This window comes from Salmo trutta, chromosome 3 (assembly GCF_901001165.1).
Source record: "Salmo trutta chromosome 3, fSalTru1.1, whole genome shotgun sequence".
In the NCBI taxonomy this organism is placed as follows: Eukaryota; Metazoa; Chordata; class Actinopteri; order Salmoniformes; family Salmonidae; genus Salmo; species Salmo trutta.
This window is the reverse complement of record NC_042959.1, coordinates 36140555-36165069: the sequence shown is the minus strand read 5'-3', so window position 1 is coordinate 36165069 and position 24515 is coordinate 36140555. Positions and strand designations below refer to the sequence as shown.

Here is a 24515-nt window from a genome sequence, read left to right as displayed (position 1 = left end):
TTGATTTATTTTTATCCATATTATATTGCCTTTGCACAAGTTATGGGAGTATTGCTTAGAAAAAAATGTGCCCTATCTATAACATGTCGACCTATGATTCTGTCTAAATGTATTGTCTAATATGAATACTAATGCCTTGCAAAAGTATTCAGCCCCTTTGGCGTTTTTCCTATTTTGTTGCATTACAACCTGTAATTTAAATGGATTTTTATTTGGATTTCATGTAATGGACATACTCAAAATAGTCCAAATTGGTGAAGTGAAATGAAAATATTACTTGTTTCATATATGTATTCACCCCCTTTGCTATGAAGCCCCTAAATAAGATCTGGTGAAACCAATTACCTTCAGAAGTCACATAATTCGTTAAATAAAGTCCACCTGTGTGCAATCTAAGTGTCACATGATCTGTCACATGATCTCAGTATATATACACCTGTTCTGAAAGGCCCCAGAGTCTGCAACACAACTAAGCAAGGGGCACCACCAAGCAAGCGGCACCATGAAATCAAGGAGCGCTCCAAACAGGTCAAGGAAGAAGTTGTGGAGAAGTACAGATCAGGGTTGGATTATGAAAAAAATATCTGAAACTTTGAACATCCCACGGAGCACCATTAAATAAATTATAAAAAATTGGAAAGAATATGGCACCACAACAAACCTGCCAAGAGAGGGCCGCCCACCAAAACTCACGGACCAGGCAAAGAGGGCATTAATCAGAGAAGCAACAAAGAGACCAAAGATAACCCTGAAGGAGCTGCAAAGCTCCACAGCGGAGATTGGAGTATCTGTCCATAGGACCACTTTAAGCCGTACACTCCAGAGCTGGGCTTTACGGAAGAGTTGCCAGAGCAAAAGCCATTGCTAAAAGAAAAAAATAAGCAAACACGTTTGGTGTTTGCCAAAAGGCATGTGGGAGACTCCACAAACATATGGAAGAAGGTACTCTGGTCAGATGAGAATTTATTTTTGCTTTTTGGCCATCAAGGAAAACACTATGTCTTGCGCAAACCCAACACCTCACATTACCCCGAGAACACCATCCCCACAGTGAAGCATGGTGGTGGCAGCATCATGCTGTGGAGATGTTTTTAATCGGCAGGGACTGGGAAACTGGTCAGAATTGAAGGAATGATGGATGGCGCTAAATACATGGAAATTCTTGAGGGAAACCTGTTTCAGTCTTCAGATATTTGAGACTGGGATGGAGGTTCACCTTCCAGCAGGTCAATGACCCTAAGCATACTGCTAAAGCAACACTTGAGTGGTTTAAGGGGAAATATTTAAATGTCTTGGAATGGCCTAGTCAAAGCCCAGACCTCAATCCAATTGAGAATCTGTGGTATGACTTAAAGATTGGAACCCATCCAATTTGAAGGAGCTGGAGCAGTTTTGCCTTGAAGAATGGGCAAAAATCCCAGGGGCTAGATGTGCCAAGCTTAGAGAGACATACCCCAAGAGACTTGCAGCTGTAATTGCTGTAAAAGGTGTCTCTACAAAGTATTGACTTTGGGGGGGTGAATAGTTAGTTATGCATGTCTTATTTCATAATAAAAAATATTTTGCATCTACAAAGTGGTAGGCATACTGTGTAAATCAAATGATACAAACCCCCCAAAAATCCATTTTAATTCCAGGTTGTAAGGCAACAAAATAGGAAAAATGCCAAGGGGGGTGAATACTTTCGCAAGCCACTGTATCCATAAAAATGATGCCAGCTGATTCATGATTTCAACTGGCTGAGAAATGCTGGCCTTCTAGGCAGTCGCAAAGAAAAAGCCATATCTCAGACTGACCAATAAAAGATTAAGATGGTCAAAAGAGCAGACACTGGACAGAGGAACTCTGGCTCAAAGTCAGCATCCCAGAGTCGCCTCGTCTCTGTTGACGTTGAGACTGGTGTTTTGCGGGTACTATTTAATGAAGCTGCCAGTTGAGGACTTGTGAAGCATCTGTTTCTCAAACTAGACACTCTAATGTACTTGTCCTCTTGCTCAGTTGTGCACCGGGGCCTCCCACTCCTCTTTCTACTCTGGTTAGAGCCAACTTGCGCTGTTCTGTGAAGGGAGTAGTACACAGCGGTGTACGAGATCTTCAGTTTCTTGGCAATTTCTCGCATGGAATAGCCTTCATTTCTCAGAACAAGAATAGTCTGACAAGCTTCAGAAGAAGAAAGGTCTTTGTTTCTGGCCATTTTGAGCTTGTAATCGAACTCACAAATGCTGATGCTCCAGATACTCAACTAGTCTAAAGGCCAGTTGTATTGCTTTTTTAATCAGGACAACAGTTTTCAGCTGTGCTAACATAATAGCAAAAGGGTTTTCTAATGATCAATTAACCTTTTAAAATGATTAACTTCGATTAGCTAACACAATGTGCCATTGGAACACAGGAGTGATGGTTGCTGATAATGGGCCTCTGTACGCCTATGTCGATATTCCATTAAAAATCTGCCTTTTCCAGCTACATTAGTCATTTACAACATTAACAATGTCTACACTGTATTTCCGATCAATTTTATGTTATTTTAATGGACAAAAGTGCTTTTCTTATAAAAACAAGAACATTTCTAAGTGACCCCAAACCTTTGACCGGTAGCACCCTTGCTGTCTCTGCCTGGCCGGTTTCCCTCTCTCCACTGGAATTCTCTTTCTCTAACCCTATTACAGGGGCTGAGTCACTGGCTTACTGGTGCTCTTCCATGCTGTCCCTAGGAGGGGTGCGTCACTTGAGTGGGTTGAGTCACTGACGTGGTCTTCCTGTCTGGGTTGGCGCCCCCCCCCTTGGGTTGTGCCGTGGCAGAGATCTTTGTGGGCTATACTCGGCCTTGTCTCAGGATGGTAAGTTGGTGATTGAAGATATCCCTCTAGTGGTGTGGGGGCTGTGCTTTGGCAAAGTGGGTGGGGTTATATCCTGCCTGTTTGGCCCTGTCCGGGGGTATCATCGGATTGGGCCACAGTGTCTCCTGACCCCTCCTGTCTCAGCCTCCAGTATTTATGCTGCAGTAGTTTGTGTCGGGGGGCTAGTGTCAGTCTGTTATATCTGGAGTATTTCCCCTGTCTTATCCGATGTCCTGTGTGAATTTAAGTATGCTCTCTAATTCTCTCTTTCTTTCTCTCTCGCAGGACCTGAGCCCTAGGACCATGCCTCAGGACTACCTGGCATGATGACTCCTTGTTGTCCCCAGTCCACCTGGCCGTGCTGCTGCTCCAGTTTCAACTGTTCTGCCTGCGGCTATGGAACCCTGACCTGTTCACTCTCATTACTATTATTTGACCATGCTGGTCATTTATGAACATTTGAACATCTTGGCCATGTTCTGTTATAATCTCCACCCGGGAGAGCCAGAAGAGGACTGGCCACCCCTCATAGCCTGGTTCCTCTCTAGGTTTCTTCCTAGGTTTTGGCCTTTCTAGGGAGTTTTTCCTAGCCACCGTGCTTCTACACCTGCATTGCTTGCTGTTTGGGGTTTTAAGCTGGGTTTCTGTACAGCACTTTGATATATCAGCTGATGTTAGAAGGGCTATATATATATATATATATATATATATATATATGTGTATATGATTGTATATTATAAAATACAATCATAGTTTGTGATAAACCAGCCAACTTTCTTTAACCCCCATAAAAGCTGATAAATACATTAACTAAAGTACATCTCAATATAACATGTTTTACCCTATACAGTACAAAACTACAATTCATACCACTTTATGCATATCAGTCTTATATTGAGATGTCAAGGGAAGTGCCTCACATTTTCGACAACAAGAGTTAGGGCATGTCAATATTGCCGTTGTGGATTACACTCTGGGAGATTAAATCCACTATAAAAGTAAGCGCAACCAATTGGTTTCATACATAAATAAGCAAATGGACCCCAAACAGTCTTCATAGAATAGGACAGAGATGTCTCTCACAACGCTGCATGACAGACAACATAATATGATTGCAATGATGAACGCCATACAATGACTAAACTGAGAATAATGATTAATGAAAGGGTAGTGAATGAAAGGAAGTGTAATTCTTATAGTATCTTACAAGCCTGTAGCAGTATCATCCGGCCCTTTTCAACAGATTGGAGTGTAGATGATGAACAGTAATCCCCTCATGAGTAAAATCATATTAGATTCACTCTGACAAAGGAGTGATTAAAAAAAAGTGCCCCTTGATTATGGGACTGCAAGGAATGCATTTTTTTGTGTACAGTACACCAAAGCAATGTGTGTAGGCCCTACATCACAAGTGATATATCCAAATAGCCTACATAGAGCTTTTCAGAATAGTTCCCTACAATATGCTAGCTATTGGCTCTGCTGGATAACAGAATGCTATGGAATAGCCTACACTCCCCAAGATGCAAAGCTAATAAACTCCCACGGGACAGAGAACCCATTTAACAACGATAATATTATCGAAAACATTCACAATGCCTCCCATATTGCACAATTGTAAGCACTTCAATACACCAACTAAATGCATTACTCCTACACTATGTATTTTTGGCTCAACTGTTTGTGGACAAGGCACAAATTTGGTACAAGGCACAGTGTGCACAGTACTGTATAGTGAAAGGATCTTGCTTTGGAGGCATTATTGGAGATAATGCTGATTTGACAGATGGTCAAAGTTTTGTGAGATAGAGAGAGCAAAAGGCCCAAAAGGTCAATGGCATCGCCTCAAGTGTGTCAATAGGACTTCACATTTCTGTGCTTTAAAAATGTCACGTCCCTCTATTCACACACGCACGCATACACACACACACACACACACACGTTTGTTTTAATATCCTTGTGGGTACCATAAAATTGATTTCCATTCAAAATTATATTTTCCCTAACCCTTAACCCCTAAACTTAACTCTTAACCCTAACCCCTAACCTTAATTCTAACCCTAACCCTAATTGTAACTCTAACCCTAAACCTAACCCCTAAGCCTAAATTAGCCTTTTTCCTTGTGTTGATCAGCAAAATGTCCCCCCTTATCCCAATTTGCCTTGTTTTACTATCCTTGTTTTACTTCTAGTCCCCACAAGGATGGTCAAACCAAAAACACACACAAACACCTTCTACACACATAATTGCACTTTGATGGCTTCGCCTCCTCTGTCTCTCTCCTCAGCAGAGCAATGATGTTGCCTCTACTGCCTTCTGCCTGGTTCTACTCCACTGTGACAGACTTGGCCAGGTTCCTGGGACAGTCCACCTACAACCAGAGGAAAGAGAGACACAGCCATTAAACCAGCTCAAAACTGAGGAGTAAAGGAAACAACACAAGACTAGATAAACATACAGCATAGTTGATTTTGTGAGTAACTGTCGATTTTAATGCTTGTTGCAATGAAATCGAAATAAAATCAGAGTAAATACTGGGAGTGAAAAAGGTACGGTAATGGATGTCTGTGAGCAAAGGAAAAGATTGCAGTAAGACAAGGTAGGTTGTAATGGTAGACTCACGTCGTATCCTCGCAGTACGGCCAGGTGAAAGGACAAGAGTTGCAGAGGGATGACACTGAGGATGCCCTGGAGACAGTCCACTGTCTGAGGCAGCTCAATGGTCTTATACGCATTCTTAGACACCTCTGGGTCATCCTGGCAACACAGGATAATCGGCCGCCCCTGAGGGTGAAAGAGATTATTCAAGGCTTTTGATAGTCAGGCTGTGTGTGTGCCTGTGGTTGTATGTATGTTTGTCTTGGTGCAATTCAATGGTAACAGAATGATGCTGAGACTCAGATGTTTCACTTTAAAAGTATGATAAACAAAAAAAACATTGATTGCAAAGTTAAACAAACCATACAACTCTATGCACAATGACTACTTTTAACAATTACCACAGAAAATTTGACAAACACATTTACTCGAAAAACAGTGCAGATGTAACGTTTGGTAACAGAATGAAGGTCAAACCTCCCTCAGTTCTTTATGTGACCACATATTCCAAAAACCTTGTTTTGTGAAAAAATATATTTTGGTGGTTGAACTTCAGTAAGTGAAGAAGATTAACACCCGGTAACAGAAAGACATCATGGGTCCCTGATCTGTTCTATACAGAAATGCATAATAATGAATGTCCCAATGTTTTTCTAGAAAGGTAGAACATTTCCTATCCTCCTTTGCATGTTTGGGTATTTTTCTGCACACTGGCTATTATTCAAATGAGCTCCATCCTCAAACAAGACCACATTTGGTTAGTCCAGACCGGAACAAATCTGTACCAATCATAGACGTCCATGTTCCACAAGTTTGGACATCACAGTACAGCAAAGCACAACAAAGTAGAGTACAGTACTGTACAGTATAGTTCAATACAGTACAGTAGAGTTTAGTACAGTACAGTAGAGTTTAGTACAGTATAGTTAAATACAGTACAGTAAAGTACAGTGCAATATAGTCAATTATATTGTCGTCTACGCTAGTGTGCTGTACTGTACTAAACTTTACTAGAAACTACAGTAGAGTACTGTATTGTACTGACCTACAATCTAATCTACTTTTCTTTACCGATTTGGTAACAGAATGAAGCGTTTTAATCACTTAATAAATCATAAACAAATTGTTATCAGTAAAAACACTATAACTAATTGGCAGGTTAACCTTCACTTGTTACTTCTGTGAACTTTGATTATCCTCCCTCATGAGAGAAATTGGAAAATATCTTCAAGATATGTGGGTTTTTGTAAAAGAATGATAAGACACTAGGCAATATTTCTTAAACTTACAGAAGGCAAATCATTTCAACAAAACGAAATGTAAATGTTGATATTAGTTGGCTGGGGTCTTTACTTCAGCATTATTGTGTTTTGATGTATTTCTAATACCTTTTTAAGACGTTTTCTAAGGCCCCCTTTCCATCTGTTTGACCAGAAATCAAAGCCTTTGCCTTTCCCACATTTTTATGATGGAAAATGGTTGAAAGAAATGTACATATGCCTAGTGGTTAGACAGTTGGGCCAGTAACTGAAAGGTTGCTAGATCAAATCCCCGAGCTGACAAGGGTAAAAATCTGTCGTTCTGTCCCTGAACAAGGCAGTTAACCCACTGTTCCTAGGCCGTCATTGAAAATAAGAATGTGTTCTTAACTGACTTGCCTAGTTAAATAAAGGTTAAATAAAAAAATCATGATTAAAATAAAATAGACTTTTAGCTTTAATTTGACACCAAATGTGATATGCTCCTATGAACTTTACATGTTAGTGCTCATGGGACTTTTTACATCGAAATGCCCCTACTGAGCAAGTTTTAGTTGTGGGTGTGTGTATTTAGCTGTGTATCTGAATATGTGAATAAGGTTGCGTTGATAGACAGGCAGCCAAATTCGGATAATTGGTCTCCAGCGCTGAAAAAAATCTGATGTAAAAAGATCTGATGTGATTGGTCAAAAGACCAATTAATTTGGCTGCCTTTCTAAATGCAGCCTATGTGAGTGAGTAATGTGACGTACCGATCTGGCTGTGACTTGCTGCAGTGCGTTCTGACACTTGGTGTAGCAGGCGTCTCTCATGATGATCATGATGACCGGCATGTGCTTGTCAATCAGAGCCAGAGGACCGTGCTTCAGCTCCCCAGCCAGGATGCCCTCTGAATGCATGTAGGGGATTTCCTTGATTTTCTGTATGGGAAGAATCAATCAGTTAAATGACATAATAATCAGTATTATCATGTCAGAGTGTGCATATATTGTGTGTATATATAGAGGTTTAATGGTATATAAAGAAGCGCAAAAGAGGAGAAAATGCCAAACATTGCCCCTAGATGGACGCTGACCTAAGGTCAGTTTTTCATGTTTCCTATAACGGTTGAGGGTTAGTATTTGGGGTGGGTAAGCTAATGCTAGATCTGTTCTCACCAGTGCCCCCTCTAGACAGGTAGCGTAGTTGAAGCCTCGGCCCATGACCAGCAAAGACCTCTGCTCATATAGCTCATCTGCTATGGACTTGATGTTCTTATCCAGAGTCAACACTTTCTTGATCAACTCTGAGAGAGGGAGGGGAGGAGAGCGATAGGGGGTGAAAAAGAGAGGTCTAGTAAAAACAACAAAGTGGTGTTTTTGCTGGTGAGATCAGGCAGTATATTGGTTAAAGTGGGTTAGTCATAGTGATATCATGTTGGTTACAGTGAGAAGGTTATAATGGGTTAAACATTATCACAGTGGGCGTTGTGGTTTATAGACTCACCTGGGAGTATCCTGAGTCCATTGATGATCTCCAGCCTCCTTGTCTGCAGGGAGATCCTGTCCTCACTCATCATCAGACCAAACATGATGAGAGCCACAAACTGGCTGGTATAGGCCTTGGTGCTGGCAACCCCTATCTCTGGCCCAGCATTGATATGCACCCCGCAGTCTGTGTCTCTGGAGATGGAGGAGCCCACTGTGTTGGTGACCCCCACCGTCAGAGCACCTCTATCCTTACAGTACCTCAGAGCCATCAGGGTGTCTGCTGTCTCACCTGAGGGGAGGAAGGAGCAGAGGACAGAGGCAACTTAGCATTCATACAAACACTAGAATTCTCCCCTATCCAACAGATTATAGTCTCTGTACTAGCATTCTATTTTATCAGAGTATCCACAGTCTCCACCATAGAGAGTAAAATAACAAAAACACTAGCGTTTTATGAAACACTAGCAATAAAATATAAATAGCAGTCTACCCACCAACGCAGTATGGCATTACCTGATTGGCTGATGTAGAAGCAGACGTCGTCTCTGAAGACGGGCGTGTTGCGGTCTAGGAAGTCGCTAGCCAGCTCCACCATGACAGGGAGCTCTGTCAGCTCCTCCAGAACTTGTCTGGTCTGAGAGGTGAAGGGGAGAGGGGAAGAGAAGAAGTCATCACCATCATCATCATCTTTCCTTTCTCCTTCTCAATCGCACTTCTGGTTGGTTCACTTACAGCCACGGCAGCATGGAAGCTGGTTCCACAGCCAATCATGATGAGGCGTCTGCAGCGTTTGATCTCCTTCAGGTGATCCTCCAATCCCCCCAGGATCACTGAGGACAAGACAGGACAGAAGAGAGGAGACCATCAGCATATAGAGCCAAGAGGTGAGAGGGATATTGTTCAGATATTTAGGGGTTTTATGTGAATATGTTGGAATTGCTTTAACAATGTTTTTATTTGTCCAAAGCTGTTTATTCTACCTTTTTGCTTTAACATATAATAATATTTAAAAAAAAGATGATGCATTTTTTTTTATTTTTAGGTTTTGATATCTGAGGCTCGGGAATAGGGGGTCACATAGTAAGTGAGTGTTTGTATTGGTTTATAAATAAATGTTTTGCAGTTGTGGCACATCTCCAGTCTTACAGCACAGTAGGCCTATACTTCCACATAGTAACTGTTAATTATTGTCGCGTAGGCTTTGGTTGAAGCTCAATGTTATATTCAAATGTCCCTATCATCATATCTAATCCAATATGATACCAATGTCGATGAAAATGGTGAAGGGGAGAGTGCAAATCACCTTGAATGTGCAAATACCGCATACCGGATTTTGAACAGGGTCGATAGCATTTGGAAAAAATATGATTTGTTGCCCCGACCTAGCTCAATGTCTAGGCGTCGGATAAGAACAAGACTACAGGTCCATAACGTGACCATTACACTTGCTACCTTTCTGACTGAATAAGTTTGTAAGGACAACAGTTTTGATTACATTTATAAGTTATCGCTCTCACGTGCCAAAAGAGAACCAACAAGGTGCTACCTTTTTGGCTGAGCTAAGACCTTCAAAAGTCAATCGGAGTTGCTTTGAATGGGAAGTCATTTTACAATGTAAGACTGTCCCAATCTAGTTAGTTCAAAACTGATTTTAGAGGGCAACATTCAGCAGACCAGGGTTTAAACCAAGCAACCCTTGCAGTTATGCAAGCACACCACCTATGCCACTAAGATCCAGACATTTTGTTACAGGTTAGAACAGCATTTCCAATGACAGCCTTTTGGTTGCTAAAAAGATCTGCCTTTGTGTGTGGAAATGTTGTACAATTCACCATTAACATAAAATCACTTTCCAGTGTAAAAAACGATGTTTTAAATGAGAAGTTGGCATTGGTCTGAAGCCTGAAAATATAGGAAATTTCTGAGCACCACAATGCCTACTTCAACCATGCTCTACTAAGGTTTTCCAGCACACAGCTTTGACCTACTAGAGTAACTATTTTGGTTAATTGTACTTAAAACAATGTGTAGGCATGTTGCTTGGGATTCAAACCTTCTCAAACAGCCTAATTTGTACTCTTCAGTGGGATTATGGACTTTACAGTAAAATAGTGTGTGTGTATATATATACTGCTCAAAAAAATAAAGGGAACACTTAAACAACACATCCTAGATCTGAATGAAAGAAATAATCTTATTAAATACTTTTTTCTTTACATAGTTGAATGTGCTGACAACAAAATCACACAAAAATAATCAATGGAAATCCAATTTATCAACCCATGGAGGTCTGGATTTGGAGTCACACTCAAAATTAAAGTGGAAAACCACACTACAGGCTGATCCAACTTTGATGTAATGTCCTTAAAACAAGTCAAAATGAGGCTCAGTAGTGTGTGTGGCCTCCACGTGCCTGTATGACCTCCCTACAACGCCTGGGCATGCTCCTGATGAGGTGACGGATGGTCTCCTGAGGGATCTCCTCCCAGACCTGGACTAAAGCATCCGCCAACTCCTGGACAGTCTGTGGTGCAACGTGGCATTGGTGGATGGAGCGAGACATGATGTCCCAGATGTGCTCAATTGGATTCAGGTCTGGGGAATGGCGGGCCAGTCCATAGCATCAATGCCTTCCTCTTGCAGGAACTGCTGACACACTCCAGCCACATGAGGTCTAGCATTGTCTTGCATTAGGAGGAACCCAGGGCCAACCGCACCAGCATATGGTCTCACAAGGGGTCTGAGGATCTCATCTCGGTACCTAATGGCAGTCAGGCTACCTCTGGCAAGCACATGGAGGGCTGTGCGGCCCCCCAAAGAAATTCCACCCCACACCATGACTGACCCACCGCCAAACCGGTCATGCTGGAGGATGTTGCAGGCAGCAGAACATTCTCCACGGCGTCTCCAGACTCTGTCACGTCTGTTTTTTATTTTTTATTTTAGCAAATGTATTAAAAATAAAAAACAGAAATTCAGACCCATTGCTATGAGACTTGAAATTGAGCTCAGGTGCATCCTGTTTCCATTCATCATCCTTGAGATGTTTCTATAACTTGATTGGAGTCCAACTGTGGTAAATTCAACTGAATGGACATGATTTGGAAAGGCACACAACTGTCTATATAAGGTCCCACAGTTGACAGTGAATGTCAGAGCAAAAACCAAGCCATGAGGTCGAAGGAATTGTCAGTAGACCTCCGAGACAAGATTGTGTCGAGGCACTGATGTGGGGAATATCTGCATCATTGAAGGTCCCCAAGAAAACAGTAGCCTCCATCATTCTTAAATGGAAGAAGTTTGGAATGTGGAGATGGGAGAACCTTCCAAAAGGACAACCATCTCTGCAGCACTCCACCAATCAGGCCTTTATGGAAGAGTGGCCAGACGGAAGCCACTCCTCAGTAAATGGCACACGGCAGCCCGCTTGTAGTTTGCCAAAAGGAACCTAAAGACTCTCAGAACATGAGAAACAAGATTCTCTGATCTGATGAAAACAAGATTGACCTCTTTGGCCTGAATGCCAAGCGTCACGTCTGGTGAAAACCTGGCACCATCCCTACAGTGAAGCACGGTGGTGGCAGCATCATGCTGTCGGATGTTTTTCAGCGGCAGGGACTGGAAGACTAGTCAGGACAACGCAGAAGTGGCTTCATGCCAAGTCTCTGAATGTACTTAAGTGGCCCAGACTTGAACCCGATCGAACATCTCTGGAGACCTGATAATAGCTGTGCAACAACCCTCCCCATCCAACCTGCCAGAGCTTGAGAGGATCTGCAGAGAAGACTGGGAAAAATTCTCCAAATACAGGTGTGCCAAGCTTGTAGCGTCATACCCAAGAAGACTCAATGCTGTAATCGCTGCCAAAGGTGCTTCAACAAAGTACAGAGTAAAGGGTCTGAATACTTTTGTAAATGTCATATTTCCGATTATTATTTGTAATAAATTTCGAAACATTTCTATAAACCTGTTTTTGCTTTGTCATATTGTGTGCAGATGTGGGAAAAAAACAATAAATCAATTTTAGAATTAGGCTGTAAAGTAACAAAATGTGGAAAAGTCAAGGGGTCTGAGTACTTTCCGAAGACACTGTATACAGTACCAGTCAAAAATTTGGACACCTACTCATTCAAGGGTTTTTCTTAATTCTACAATGTAGAAAATAGAAAAAATTAAGAAAAACCCTGGAATGAGTAGCTGTGTCCAAACTGTTGACTGGTACTGCATGTACTGTATATATATATTTATCATTAGGCTGAATGTATTTTTTGATATAGGCCTATTGTAAATGTCTATTATTGTAGCGTCACCATCTTTATTGCAAAAATAAATACAAATACAAACATAACTTTGGACTACATATTCACTGCCCATTGATCAGTACAGCAATTGGTAAAACAGGCCCATGTATGCAAAACAAGTAGTTGTGAGCATATGACAATATTACACAGGTAAACGGTTACAGAAATCAAGAATGCAGACAGGCTCTATAGACCTCTATATCTACAGTAATGAGTGACATGTTATGTAGGCCACCTACTGACCAAAAAAATATGAAATATTTTGTTAAGAAAAATATTTAATGAAATCCCAGTAGGCACCACATTACTACAAGACAAAACAGCTCACTCTATCAAGCCTGATGATCTTGTAAGTATAAAAGCTTGCTGTCATATAAACAAATAAACCTTGAAAAGGTAGTGGAATGGGATAATGTCTTAGTGTGGTGTGTGAAGAATCCAATAATTTACCTGGTATGCAGTACAAGTCACATTATTGTGGGTGCACCTCATCTTAAGACTGTGAATTAGGCTGTTTGAGAAAGTTTGAATCCTAAGCAACCTGCCTACACATTGTTTGAAGTACAATAGACCAACATAGCTACAGTGGTAGGTCAAAGCTGTGTGCTGGAAAACCTTGGTAGACGTTGACGTAGGCATTGTGGTGCTAATGTGAATTTCCTTTCTTTTTTGGCTTCAGACCAATGCCTACTTCTTACATAAAACATAGTTATTGTTTTTAATAACGTATGCCTCTATGAATTGCTGTGCTAATATTGATTGAGCCTAGGGCACTGTGCCATCAGCATCCTGGAACAATAGGGAGGGACCGGATCAGGATATGATATCGTCATGGTAAGCTACCTTTGTTGGTGTCGAAGCAGATCCGCCCCCTCATGGTGTTGAACACAGACTCTGGCTGTTCAAAGATCTCCTTTTGCATGAACGCCTCAAAGTTACCTGCACAGAAAAGATAAGGACACAATAGGGACAGTGGTTAGGTCACAGGTGTAGTTACTCACTAACGTCAGCAGAGGGAGATCTTATTCTAGTGTTCTTAGAGCTATAGCAGCTTCAGTACAGTATGTGTGGCCAAATGGGTATGTGTTCTCTGTGTAAAATCAGACATTTCACTAGTATGACATTAGACCTTATCTTTGACATGTGTTTGTGAATGGGAAGGTATCGATACTGACCGGCTCTAGGTTTAAGGTCCCCTTAGGTACATACTGAGAATCAGCGTTCCCTCCTCAAATCCTAAATATTGCACCTTAACCTTGCACAGAACTGACCCTAGGTCAGTGTGTAGGGCCTGGGACCCTCTAACCTACTCCTAATTAACCCTCAGGTTTCCATGGCGACGAGCCCTATGACCTCTAACCTCTGACCTTTCATGATCTCCTGCAATTCCATCTGGAGGGTCTGGATGGCCCGGACAGGAACCTCCCCTGCCAGGCGGTTCAGCCTATGGAGGGACAGCTTCCCCCCTACAACAGCTGCTATATCATCATCCTCCAGGTAGATCACCTTGTTGGTGTGCTCTATGATGGCACTGAGCAGGGAGAGCGAGAGGAGGAAGAAAAAAGGATCACGAGACAAGCACAAATGCATGCGCCACACACACACCTAGGGCTTTCAGCTCACCTAGCGTCAGAAGCAAAGTAGTACTCCACAGCCTTGCCGTCTTCAACGGAATTCACAGCATTGGAGATATCTGGCCGGTTATGGCTGTTCTTTTCCTGGACCCCCTCTTTGAACATAGCTACTCGACAGAGGGCAGGGGGTATAGGGCAGGGGTTAGGGTTCATGGTTCAAACTGAGCACTGGAACAACCAGAGATGGATCACTGAAATCAACACTTCTGCTATACTTGAACTTTCCACCTAAAATATTTTGTCATTTTTCATAAACTGGTAACAGCTGTTTTAACCCAATAGTTGCAAACCAAAACAAGTTCATGATTGTGATTGACAAACAACAGTGGAGAGGAGCCATCTGAGCCAAGGCTCCTTTGACCATAAATGAACATGCTAATTATCTGGTTACATTTACATTGCTTCAGAAGATTCTGGAATTAATAATCAGATGGAGGTTCAAACTCACATATTATTTATAAGGTGACTGAACGCAGTTGAGGGACGTTTGCCCTTTAGCACAGTTACAGTAGAGCACTGCAGTCATGATGGGGCCAGGAGTATTAGTCCCCAATAGCGATAAATGACCTTGTTCTCTCCTCGTCTCTTTTCCTTCATCTGTACTCCACAGGAGAATTTACAGTAGGCATCCACTATAATGCTTTCACATATCCTGTGTTTTAAAAGAGATGAGGGAAAGGAGCAGAGAGAAGGAAGCCACTTTATAGTATTGAGAGAAGCAACCCATTATCTACTTCTCTTCCTCATTCCTTTCTCATTGGACTTTAGACCTGACCCCAGTCTCCATCTAGAAACTGCAATAATACATCTGAGCGTAGTTAAGTAAACAGGTGAAGACACAGTCAACATACCTACAGGGTGTTCTGTCTCCAGATTGTTGATACACAAAAAGAGAACATAACACACCAAACCCATGACTGGTATTAACTGAATGAGTAGGTAAGGGGCAGATTTATTGTGACACACATGTCAAGAAACATATTTTAAATGTATAATTTGGAGAGGGCTATGATATCCCATAGAGGTTCAACACAGTATTGGCATTTCCACAAGAAGCAAGTGTGATTTCTCAAACACATACAGTACCAGTCAAAGGTTTGGACACACCTACTCATTCCAGGGTTTTTTGTTTATTTTTTACTATTTTATACATTGTAGAATAATAGTGAAGACATCAAAACTATGAAATAACACATATGGAATCATGTAGTAACCAAAAAAGTGTTAAACAAAGCTAAATATATTGTATATCATCAAGGCAAAGGGTGGCTACTTTGAAGAATCTAAAATATATGTTTAACACTTTTTTGGTTACTACATGATTCCATAGGTGTTATGTAATAGTTTTGATGTCTTTACAATTATTCTACAATGTAGAAAATAGTAAAAACAAAGAAAAAAACCTGAATGAGTAGGTGTGTCCAAACCTTTGACTGGTACTGTATATATTTTTTAAAATATGAATCTTGTCATTTTTGCACTTGACTCGTTGGAGAGTAGTTTCATGCAATCATGCAACAGTTGATTCATTGGAGACATTAGTCTGATTTAAGGGTATCTGATTGTTGTGAGTCATGCAATTCTTAATAGGTGGTTCAATCAAATGTTATTAGTAAAGTACACATATTTTGCAGATGTTATCAGGTGCAGCGAAATGTTTATGTTTTTAGCTCCAACAGTACAGTAATCTGAACACCAAGTCAGAGATCAAGCCACAACACCCAAGTGTTTATTCGGTAGTTGGCGCACATATGGGCTCAGTGGCCCTCTGTCCCTCTGGGACCACTGGATTAACTGCACAGTCCCTCAGGACAGAGTAGTACGGAGCTACGGACAAAACGGGATTAGGCTTAGATTATGACATGTTATCACACACAGGAGAACAGGCTTTCATAACCATTAGTCTGGATCAGATGGTAAGTACTGCAACTGTTAAGTGTTAGGACACAGATACAGATACTGCTCACAAACAGATAGCTCTGACGGGCATTAGCTTGGAACAACTGCATTACGTTAGCTGACTGGTTGGTTGGTTAGCTTATGAGTTGGTTAGTTAATTAGTTAATTTATGGGTGTTTCATATTGACCTGAATCGGGACTTGAACTACAGACATATAACGGAACTTTTCATGCAAATCTCATGTGCAATATTTATAGTTCGAGTTACGCCCTCGTATCTCAAAGAGATCGGTGCGTGAAGATAATGTAACCGAATGTGTTGCGATGTGGTTTGATTGAAATACGATGTGTTTAAGGTTGATAACACAGTCACGTTTGTGGGAACAGTGACTGAGAGGTTTAAGATCACTGTAACTGAGAGGTTTAAGAACACTGTAAAGTGATCATGTCTGATAGAGGGGAACAGAGCTCACCAGTGTTGTACTGGATTGGAATGTGCTCTGCAGACAGCTCATACTTGCTCCGCACACCAATGAGCAGAGGACTTCCTCTCCTGAAGGATATAGACAGAGAAAGGGGGATGGATAGATGGGTAGGGAGAAAGGGGAAAAGAGAGGGCGAGCATGAGAAAGACAGAGGGGTTAGGAGATAAATTGTTAGATTTGTGTGAGAGAACAAACACAAATGCACGTGCACACACACACACACACACTGTGGAAGCCGTTTAGGTCTTTATGTGTCAAAAAAGATGCATGTTAAATACATGCTCCAGAGTGGCGCAGTGGTCTAAGGCACTGCATCTCAGTGCAAGAGACGTCACTACAGTACCTGATGCGAATCCAGGCTGTATCACATCCGGCTATGATGGAGTAGGCCATCATTGTAAATAAGAATTTGTTCTTAACTGACTTGCCTAGTTAAATGTTAAGAAAAAAAACTATTTGACTCGTGAAATAAGCTTGTTGACCAAGCAGGACCTGACTATGACTGCACGTCACATAATAATTTAACACGTTCATAATTTTTTTTACGTAGTTATTACACATTGATTACACTATCACTCGTATTTCATTTGACACAACGATTCACCGATTGGTATGCTATGATGCTGGTAAAGTTTTGTCTCGCGCACTTGCCGCTGCCGTACGAGCGCAGACACTTCACCAAGCTCTGTACAGTGCTGGTCATAAAAAAAGCTAGCTAGCTGATGGATGCAAACAATGTTCTTCCCCAAAAATATAGCAAAACGACATAATCTGTTTCAGTAGCTACAGTTAGCTAGCTAACTATATAGCTAGGTGTCATCATCTAAAATACCCCTAATTTATATGACAGATCTTATTTGATTAATGGTCGGACCCACCTATGTGAAGCTGGCCACAATAAGAATTAGCCACAATAGTGGAACGTGCGGTTCGCCATCAAAATAAACGTCTATCAAAATAAAAGTCTGTCATTGACAGTGATGCAAATTAATACGTATAGTGGAATTATGCCATAATTGAATAGATCATGCCAAACTAGGTTGGAATGTTAAAGAAAATCAACAAAATACAATAATTTGACAAATCTGTTGTAATCACAATGGCTGTATTAGACTTTAGAATTGCATATGGATTGTGGATCAATGACATGGGGTATCAGTCTACTCGGTGACACCCAGAGAACATTAGCATCATAGCTCTTATTGCGGGACTCTGAAACCAATGAATTGAGCCACATTTATAGTACCAGTCAACCTACTATGTGTATTGAACACTACTCCAGAGGAAAAACAATACAACGTGGACGTTTTGGAGTCTGAGAACTCTGAGGAGGACGTTGGGGAAAAAAGCACTAGGGTACTGAGTAGACTGATACACCATTTAATTCATCCCCAATCCTTAAGTAAGGCTGTACAGTGTAATATGACTGTCAGTACCACAATAGGCTGACTTGTGAAGTGATTTCCCTAAAAGTCCCTGATAAGAGCTATGATGCTAATATTTGCATAAACTCTTTACAGTTGTGTTCTGTGGGTGTCATTGAGTAGACTAATACCCCATTTCATTGCTCCAAATTACAACACTCCAACCTTGTTTTAACATTATCTAGTCTAAATATTGCGTCGCTTTCAAAGAGGGACTTTTATTTTGAAGGCCACCTGCAATTTCCACTATTGTGGCTAGCTTCACAACACATAACCCGGTCCGGTCAAGCTTCACTGCTTATTTTATTTTATTTAACCAGGCAAGTAAGTCAAGAACAAATTCTTATTTACAATGACGGCCTACCCCGGCCAAACCATAACTCGGACGACGCTGGGCCAATTGTGCACCGCCCTATAGGACTCCCAATTACGGCCGTTTGTGATACAGCCTGGAATCGAACCAGAGTCTGTAGTGACACCTCTAACACTGAGATGCAGTGCCTTAGACCGATGCGCCACTCGGGAGCCTTTGGGCAACAAATGCTAGCTATCTTCTGATTATTCATATTGTAATGACCTGACTTGATCATAAAGGAACTATTGTCCAGACAGAGAGTTAAGTTTACAAATTGACGGTTTATTAATCCAACTTTGCACAGGCTACTGTTTGGCCGTAGCCCACGCCAAATAAATGAACGATACCCCACAAACCAACCGTGACCTTCTCTTGTGAAGGCCAGACGTAAGAAAAATAACAATGGCTACACCTGGTCTTAACTTCCAATGCTCCATCCCCCTGCCAACCACCAGCATGCCCGGCATCAGAACATTCCAGGCATTCCCGTGATTGGCTGATAGCAGGTTGATTGGCATGTCGGACCCCGCCAACACTGGTAAGTACAACACAACCCACTAATAGCCTAACACAGCCGGACCCATCACTACTGGACGCTCTGGCTTTGGAGTAGAGGTGATCCGAGCGTTCAACGGCAGTCAAACACCCAAGCTAACTGGCTAACGTTGGCTAGCTACTTCCAGACACAAATGAGAGAACACCTCACTCTGACCATTTCTCTCGCCCAGCTGGTTAGGCTGTTTAAATGTAATACAGAGCATTGGTGAATGTAACTGTGCTGCTGGCAACAATTTAATTACGCTTTTTGTGCCGACGTTTACCGACACTGGCCATATTCAACTGGTGTTGAGCGTTAGTAAATTCATCAGTTATTCGGCGCTCTGGCACACTCAGATGAGAGTGCTATTAACTCAATTGAAACGCACACGACTATACCACTTAGCTAAGCATGATATGAATAATCAAGTCAATAAACGTTGGGTAGTTAGTTAGATAGCAGATAGTTAATATACTGCCTGGAAAGTTCGATGTATTAGTAGCCAACTACGTTAGGTAACTAGTTAAAATACCGGTACATACTGCTGTGGTTCGTAAGGATAGCGTAGCTAACAAATTGTCAGCCAACATAACGTAACTTATTTGAAAGGTAATTACTTTATTACATTGCTCAACATTTTAACATTTGTCATAATTAGTTTAAGAAATGAATTTGTATCCGCTCTCGTTGGACTTCGGTCGCATATTTCCGCCGTTTTCTTAAACTCAAAACGTTGTGAAGCCGCGCACACTTTCTGGAGAATTGCATTATGGGCCTTGAAAGTTGGGAAATAGTGTCCACTGCATGTATTTTGGCTAATTAAGTAGTGATGGCTCGTTCGCGAACGAGTCTGGTCAGGCCTGCTCCCGCTCTTCCCATTACGCCACCATCATTTACGCAGATCATTTACGCACCTGCCTACCATCGTCACGCGCCTCAGCGATATTGGACTCACTCAATCACCTGTTTATTACCTCCCCTATATTTATCAGTTCCCCAGCTCTGTTCCCCGCTGCTGCATTGTTTGTCGTCTGTCTTTGTGTTTCCCAGTTCTGACGCTGTTGCATGTCCGTTCCTAATTAAATGTCTGCTTCTATTCTACCTGCTTCTATTCTCCAGCGTCATACCTTACAGAGTCGGCTCTAAGACCCGGCTCGCATATCAGAAGACCCGTATATATATATATATATATATATATTTTAAATAAGATATGAATAATCAAAAGATTTAAATTAATATAATTAACTAATTCAAAGCACTTTGTTTGTATACATTAAAAAGTTATACTTTAAATGCAAATGTTTAATAGCATTCTTTTTCATTCAAACCAATGCATTTTTAAATACATTGTGGTTAAGGTAGAGTATGATTTCATTTAATAATTTAATTAGATTGGTTTTAACACCAATCATAGTCAAACTATCGCAAACTGTTTGACTTGAAAAAATACAATAATTTTTTTTAACGAGTCGTTTGGGAGCCAAAAGAGTCGGCTCTTTTTGGTGAGCTGAGCCAGCTCACTGAAAAGAGCCAGAAGGCCCATCACTAGCGTCCAGTGTGCGCGCTGAGAGCAAAACGCTCTGAATTTATGAACTGACAATCTGACAACGATCTGCGTTTACCAACGCCCAGAGCGCACTCTGACCCTCCAGATTAAATTTAATAACACACTTGTCATAAAATGTCTAGCTAGTAATTTGTTATGCTAACAAGCTAGCAAGAGCATCAATTTCCGGTAGACAAGCGTTGCTCTAGTATGCTCAACTGAAATTATACTGTTCGTTTACAGTATACTAAAATGGCCTAATAGTATATTAGTATGGGTATTCGAACAAAGCTTTGCTGTCTCTCTTCTTTTCTAGCACTTTCTTGCTCCTTTTCCACCCTCTCCCCTACAGTTGGATGAGTTCAGTTCCTGCTCATCTTTCTAGCCTTCTCATCCCCATTACTCTATGTGTGCTTCTCTGATTGGCTGATGCAGGTGCAGATGGGTGTGACAGCAACAGGTAAGGGGAGAGGGTGTGGCAAAAATAACCTGAATATAGCTCAAGCCTTTATTCCTACAGTGTCAAATAGGACCTATGACAGTGTGTACACAAAGCACCTGATAAAAGTACTCAAACATAACATAACACTCCCATAAAAAAAATGACAATCATAAATCCCTAAGTCATTGTTGTGCTTGACAGCTTACACCTGCCTGGGGTAATTCCCACCCGAGGCTTAAAGAAAACAGGCACGTTTCTCAATTACGCTATTTTTTTCCCTTCTGTTTACTGTATCCTCTTCTCTCACAGTTCTTTATGTTGGGCAGGGAGCTGTAGCTAGGGAAGAGTGATGTCATCATACATGACGCATTAATTAGATGGAATAGAAGCTTGGCAGAGACACAGTCTGAAGATCAATGTAGGGCTATATAGAGTCAAGCTGTTATTGCTTTATTGTGGCAATAGCTGAGACGACGAGTCAATGCCTGGGTTGGCGCATCCTGCTGTGGGGATCTTTGTGGGCTATACTCGGCCTTGTCTTAGGACGGTAAATTGGTGGTTGGAGACATCCCTCTAGTGGTGTGGGGGCTGTGCTTTGGCAAAGTGGGTGGGGTTATATCCTGCCTGTTTGGCCCTGTCCGGGGGTATCATCGGATGGGGCCACAGTGTCTTCTGATCCCTCCTGTCTCAGCCTCCAGTATTTATGCTGCAGTAGTTTATGTGTCGGGGGGCTAGGGTCAGTCTGTTACATCTGGAGTATTTCTCTTGTCTTATCCGGTGTCCTGTGTGAATTTAAATATGCTCTCTCTAAATCTCTCTTTCTCTCTTTCTTTCTCTCGGAGGACCTTAGCCCTAGGACCATGCCTCAGGACTACCTGGCATGATGACTCCTTGCTGTCCCCAGTCCACCTGGCCGTGCTGCTGCTCCAGTTTCAACTGTTCTGCCTGCGGCTATGGAACCCTGACCTGTTCACCGGACGTGCTTGTTGCACCTTCGACAACTACTATGATTATTATTATTTGACCATGCTGGTCATTTATGAACATTTTAACATCTTGACCATGTTCTGTTATAATATCCACCCGGCACAGCCAGAAGAGGACTGGCCACCCCTCATAGCCTAGTTCCTCTCTAGGTTTCTTCCTAGGTTTTGGCCTTTCTAGGGAGTTTTTCCTAGCCACCGTGCTTCTACACCTGCATTGCTTGCTGTTTGGGGTTTTAAGCTGGGTTTCTGTACAGCACTTTGAGATATCAGCTGATGTACGAAGGGCTATATAAATACATTTGATTTGATTTGAAAGCCAATGGGTGTTGATCCTTTCAAATCAAATTTTGCACACAAATTTCGTGGATGTTATCGCGGGTGTAGCAAATGCTTCCCAACAGTGCATTAATACCTAACAATACAAAACGATAAATGCAAAACCAATAAATACAAATAAATGAATTAAGAAATATAGAAATATTAGAATGAGCAATATAAATATATACTGTATGTATACCATGGTGTGTATAGATTATGGAAAGTATAGGAATAGAAAAAGTGTGTACAGAAGTAGTTATATAAGCCTTGACTAGAATACAGTATATACATATGAAGTGGGTAAAACACTATGTAAACATTAAAGTGACCAGTGTTCAATGACTAGGGCAGCAGTCTCTATGGTGTAGAGTTGAGTACCTGGTGGTAGCCGACTCGTAACAGTGACTAAAGTTCAGGGCAGGGTACTGGCCGCAGGCAGGCTAGTGGTGACTATTTAGCAGTCTAATGTCCTGGGATGATTATGTTGTTTTAGTTGGAATGACTATGTTGTTTTAGTAATGTTTCCTACTTTAGTGTGTGAAGGCCAGACAGACAGACGTATGTGAGGTCATGGCATAGGCCAGACAGACACTTATGTGAGGTCATGGCATAGGCAAGACAAACAGAGACATGTGAGTGGACATGGATACTGACCTGGTGGCTACCGCCTCTCCGGGGAAATAACGGCTTTTAAACATCAGAGCGAAGGCCCCCTCCTAAGACAGGATGACAAAGAGGAGAGAATACAAACATGTATGTTAGGGTCCATGATGATGATGATGATGAGGAAGAGGAGAAGGTTGAAGATGAGAAGGAATTGTAAAAAGAAGAAATACAGCGAAGGAAAATGTAGATGACAGTTTCAGTCGAACAGACCGACAGTGACCTTACAAAACAACATTCAAATTTCCTATTTCTTTTTGGAGACAGTCTTTCCATCTGTTTCCCCTCGTGGGGGGTAGTAGTGGGGATGTGTGGAAGGGATGGGGGGGTCGATGTTCAGGGAAGTTAGGAGGAATAAGACCTCTATTGTATAAAACCAGCTCTGTTTCCAACACACTGCCAGCACTCTCACCAAGGGTGGGAGAGAGATGGAGGAGAGGGGGAGGAGCAGTGGTCATTAGGATGTAAGGGGTCTGCTTTGGTCTGGTTCCTATTAGCCCAAACCCACTGAAGCTGTACATTTTATCCTCTGTGTTCTTTTCAGAGCTTTTACAGTGAGCCAGGGAGAGGGGAGATGGGGCTGAGATAGGACTGGCTCCAATAAGACCAAACTCAACAACAAGAGTGTGTGAAGAACTGAGCGAGACAGAGAGAAAGAGAGAGAAAATGACTGAGCAATCTAGTTGGTGCAAAACGGATTGAAAAAGTGTCTCGCTCCTGTTCACCAGATATACAGATTTCGATGTCACTAAAGATGTTGTTGGGGTGGTTGCCATGGTGACTGTTTTGGCGATGACGTAACACTATTAATGGGACGGCCAAATTTGAGGCCAGACTGGACAGTGCGAGGATGACATCATCAAGGGGAACTGGGGGAGATTGTTGCTCTGTTGAAAACACCCTTCCAATGCTGTTTCAGAGATGAAATTCATCATAAGGCCAGATGGGATCTGAGGGGATGTTTTGTCATTTTTGTTAAGCAATTCATTTTTGTTTCGTAGTAGTAGCAGAAGCAGCCGCCGCAGCCGCAGTCGTCATCGTAGTAGTTTTTGAAGAGTAAATAAATCTCACGGTGCCTCCGACACCCTTCCCCCAAACAGAAAATAAAAACGTAAACACTTATTTTCCCACTAGCACTGACTTTGCTGATAAATACTTTGTTGAGGGAAAATGTACTTGATACGATTGTGATGTGTTGTCTCACCTAGCTTAAGATGAATGCACTAATTGTAAGTCGCTCTGGATAAGAGAGTCTGCTAAATGACTAAAATCAAAAAATGTAGTAGTAGTAGTAGCAGCAGCAGTTGTACTATAGTAATAACATAGTAGTACAGTAGGTGTTGGCAAAGTGGGTGGGGTTATATCCTGCCTGGTTGGCCCTGTCCAGGGGTATCATTGGGCGGGGCTGCAGTGAGCCCCCCCCCCCCCCCCCCCCCCCCGTCTCAGCTTCCAGTATCTATGCTGCAATAGTCTATGTTCCAGGTGGCTAGGGTCAGACTGTCCTATCTGGTATATTTCTCCTGTCTTATCTGGTGTCCTGAACTTAAGTATGCTCCCTCTAATTCTCGCATCTCTCGCTCTATCTCTCTACTCCTGGAGAACCTGAGCCCTAGGACAATGCCTCAGGACTACCTGGCCTGATGACTCCTGGCTCTCCCCGTCCCTAGTCCACCTGGTCGTGCTGCTGACCTAGTTTCTGCTGTTTTGCCTGTGGCAATGGAACCCTGACCTGCATTGCTTGCTCTTTGGGGTTTTAG

The 24515-nt window shown here is 42.0% G+C and overlaps 1 protein-coding gene across 1 annotated transcript in view; it reads right to left on the bottom strand.

Annotated features, from left to right (window-relative positions):
* Positions 1-4991: 4991 nt before the first annotated feature.
* Positions 4992-24515, bottom strand: part of LOC115174516 (glutamine--fructose-6-phosphate aminotransferase [isomerizing] 2-like) — a 31887-nt gene continuing 12363 nt past the window's right edge. Inside the window, exons 7-18 of the mRNA XM_029733130.1 lie at positions 22750-22811; positions 16475-16554; positions 14092-14209; positions 13836-13999; positions 13312-13407; positions 8900-8997; positions 8681-8801; positions 8184-8456; positions 7856-7983; positions 7451-7618; positions 5464-5625; positions 4992-5212 (exon numbers count right to left, since the gene is read on the bottom strand). Of these exons, the coding sequence (XP_029588990.1) occupies positions 5168-5212; positions 5464-5625; positions 7451-7618; positions 7856-7983; positions 8184-8456; positions 8681-8801; positions 8900-8997; positions 13312-13407; positions 13836-13999; positions 14092-14209; positions 16475-16554; positions 22750-22811 (1515 nt within the window). The 3' untranslated portion in view covers positions 4992-5167. The remainder of the gene's footprint in view (positions 5213-5463; positions 5626-7450; positions 7619-7855; positions 7984-8183; positions 8457-8680; positions 8802-8899; positions 8998-13311; positions 13408-13835; positions 14000-14091; positions 14210-16474; positions 16555-22749; positions 22812-24515) is intronic.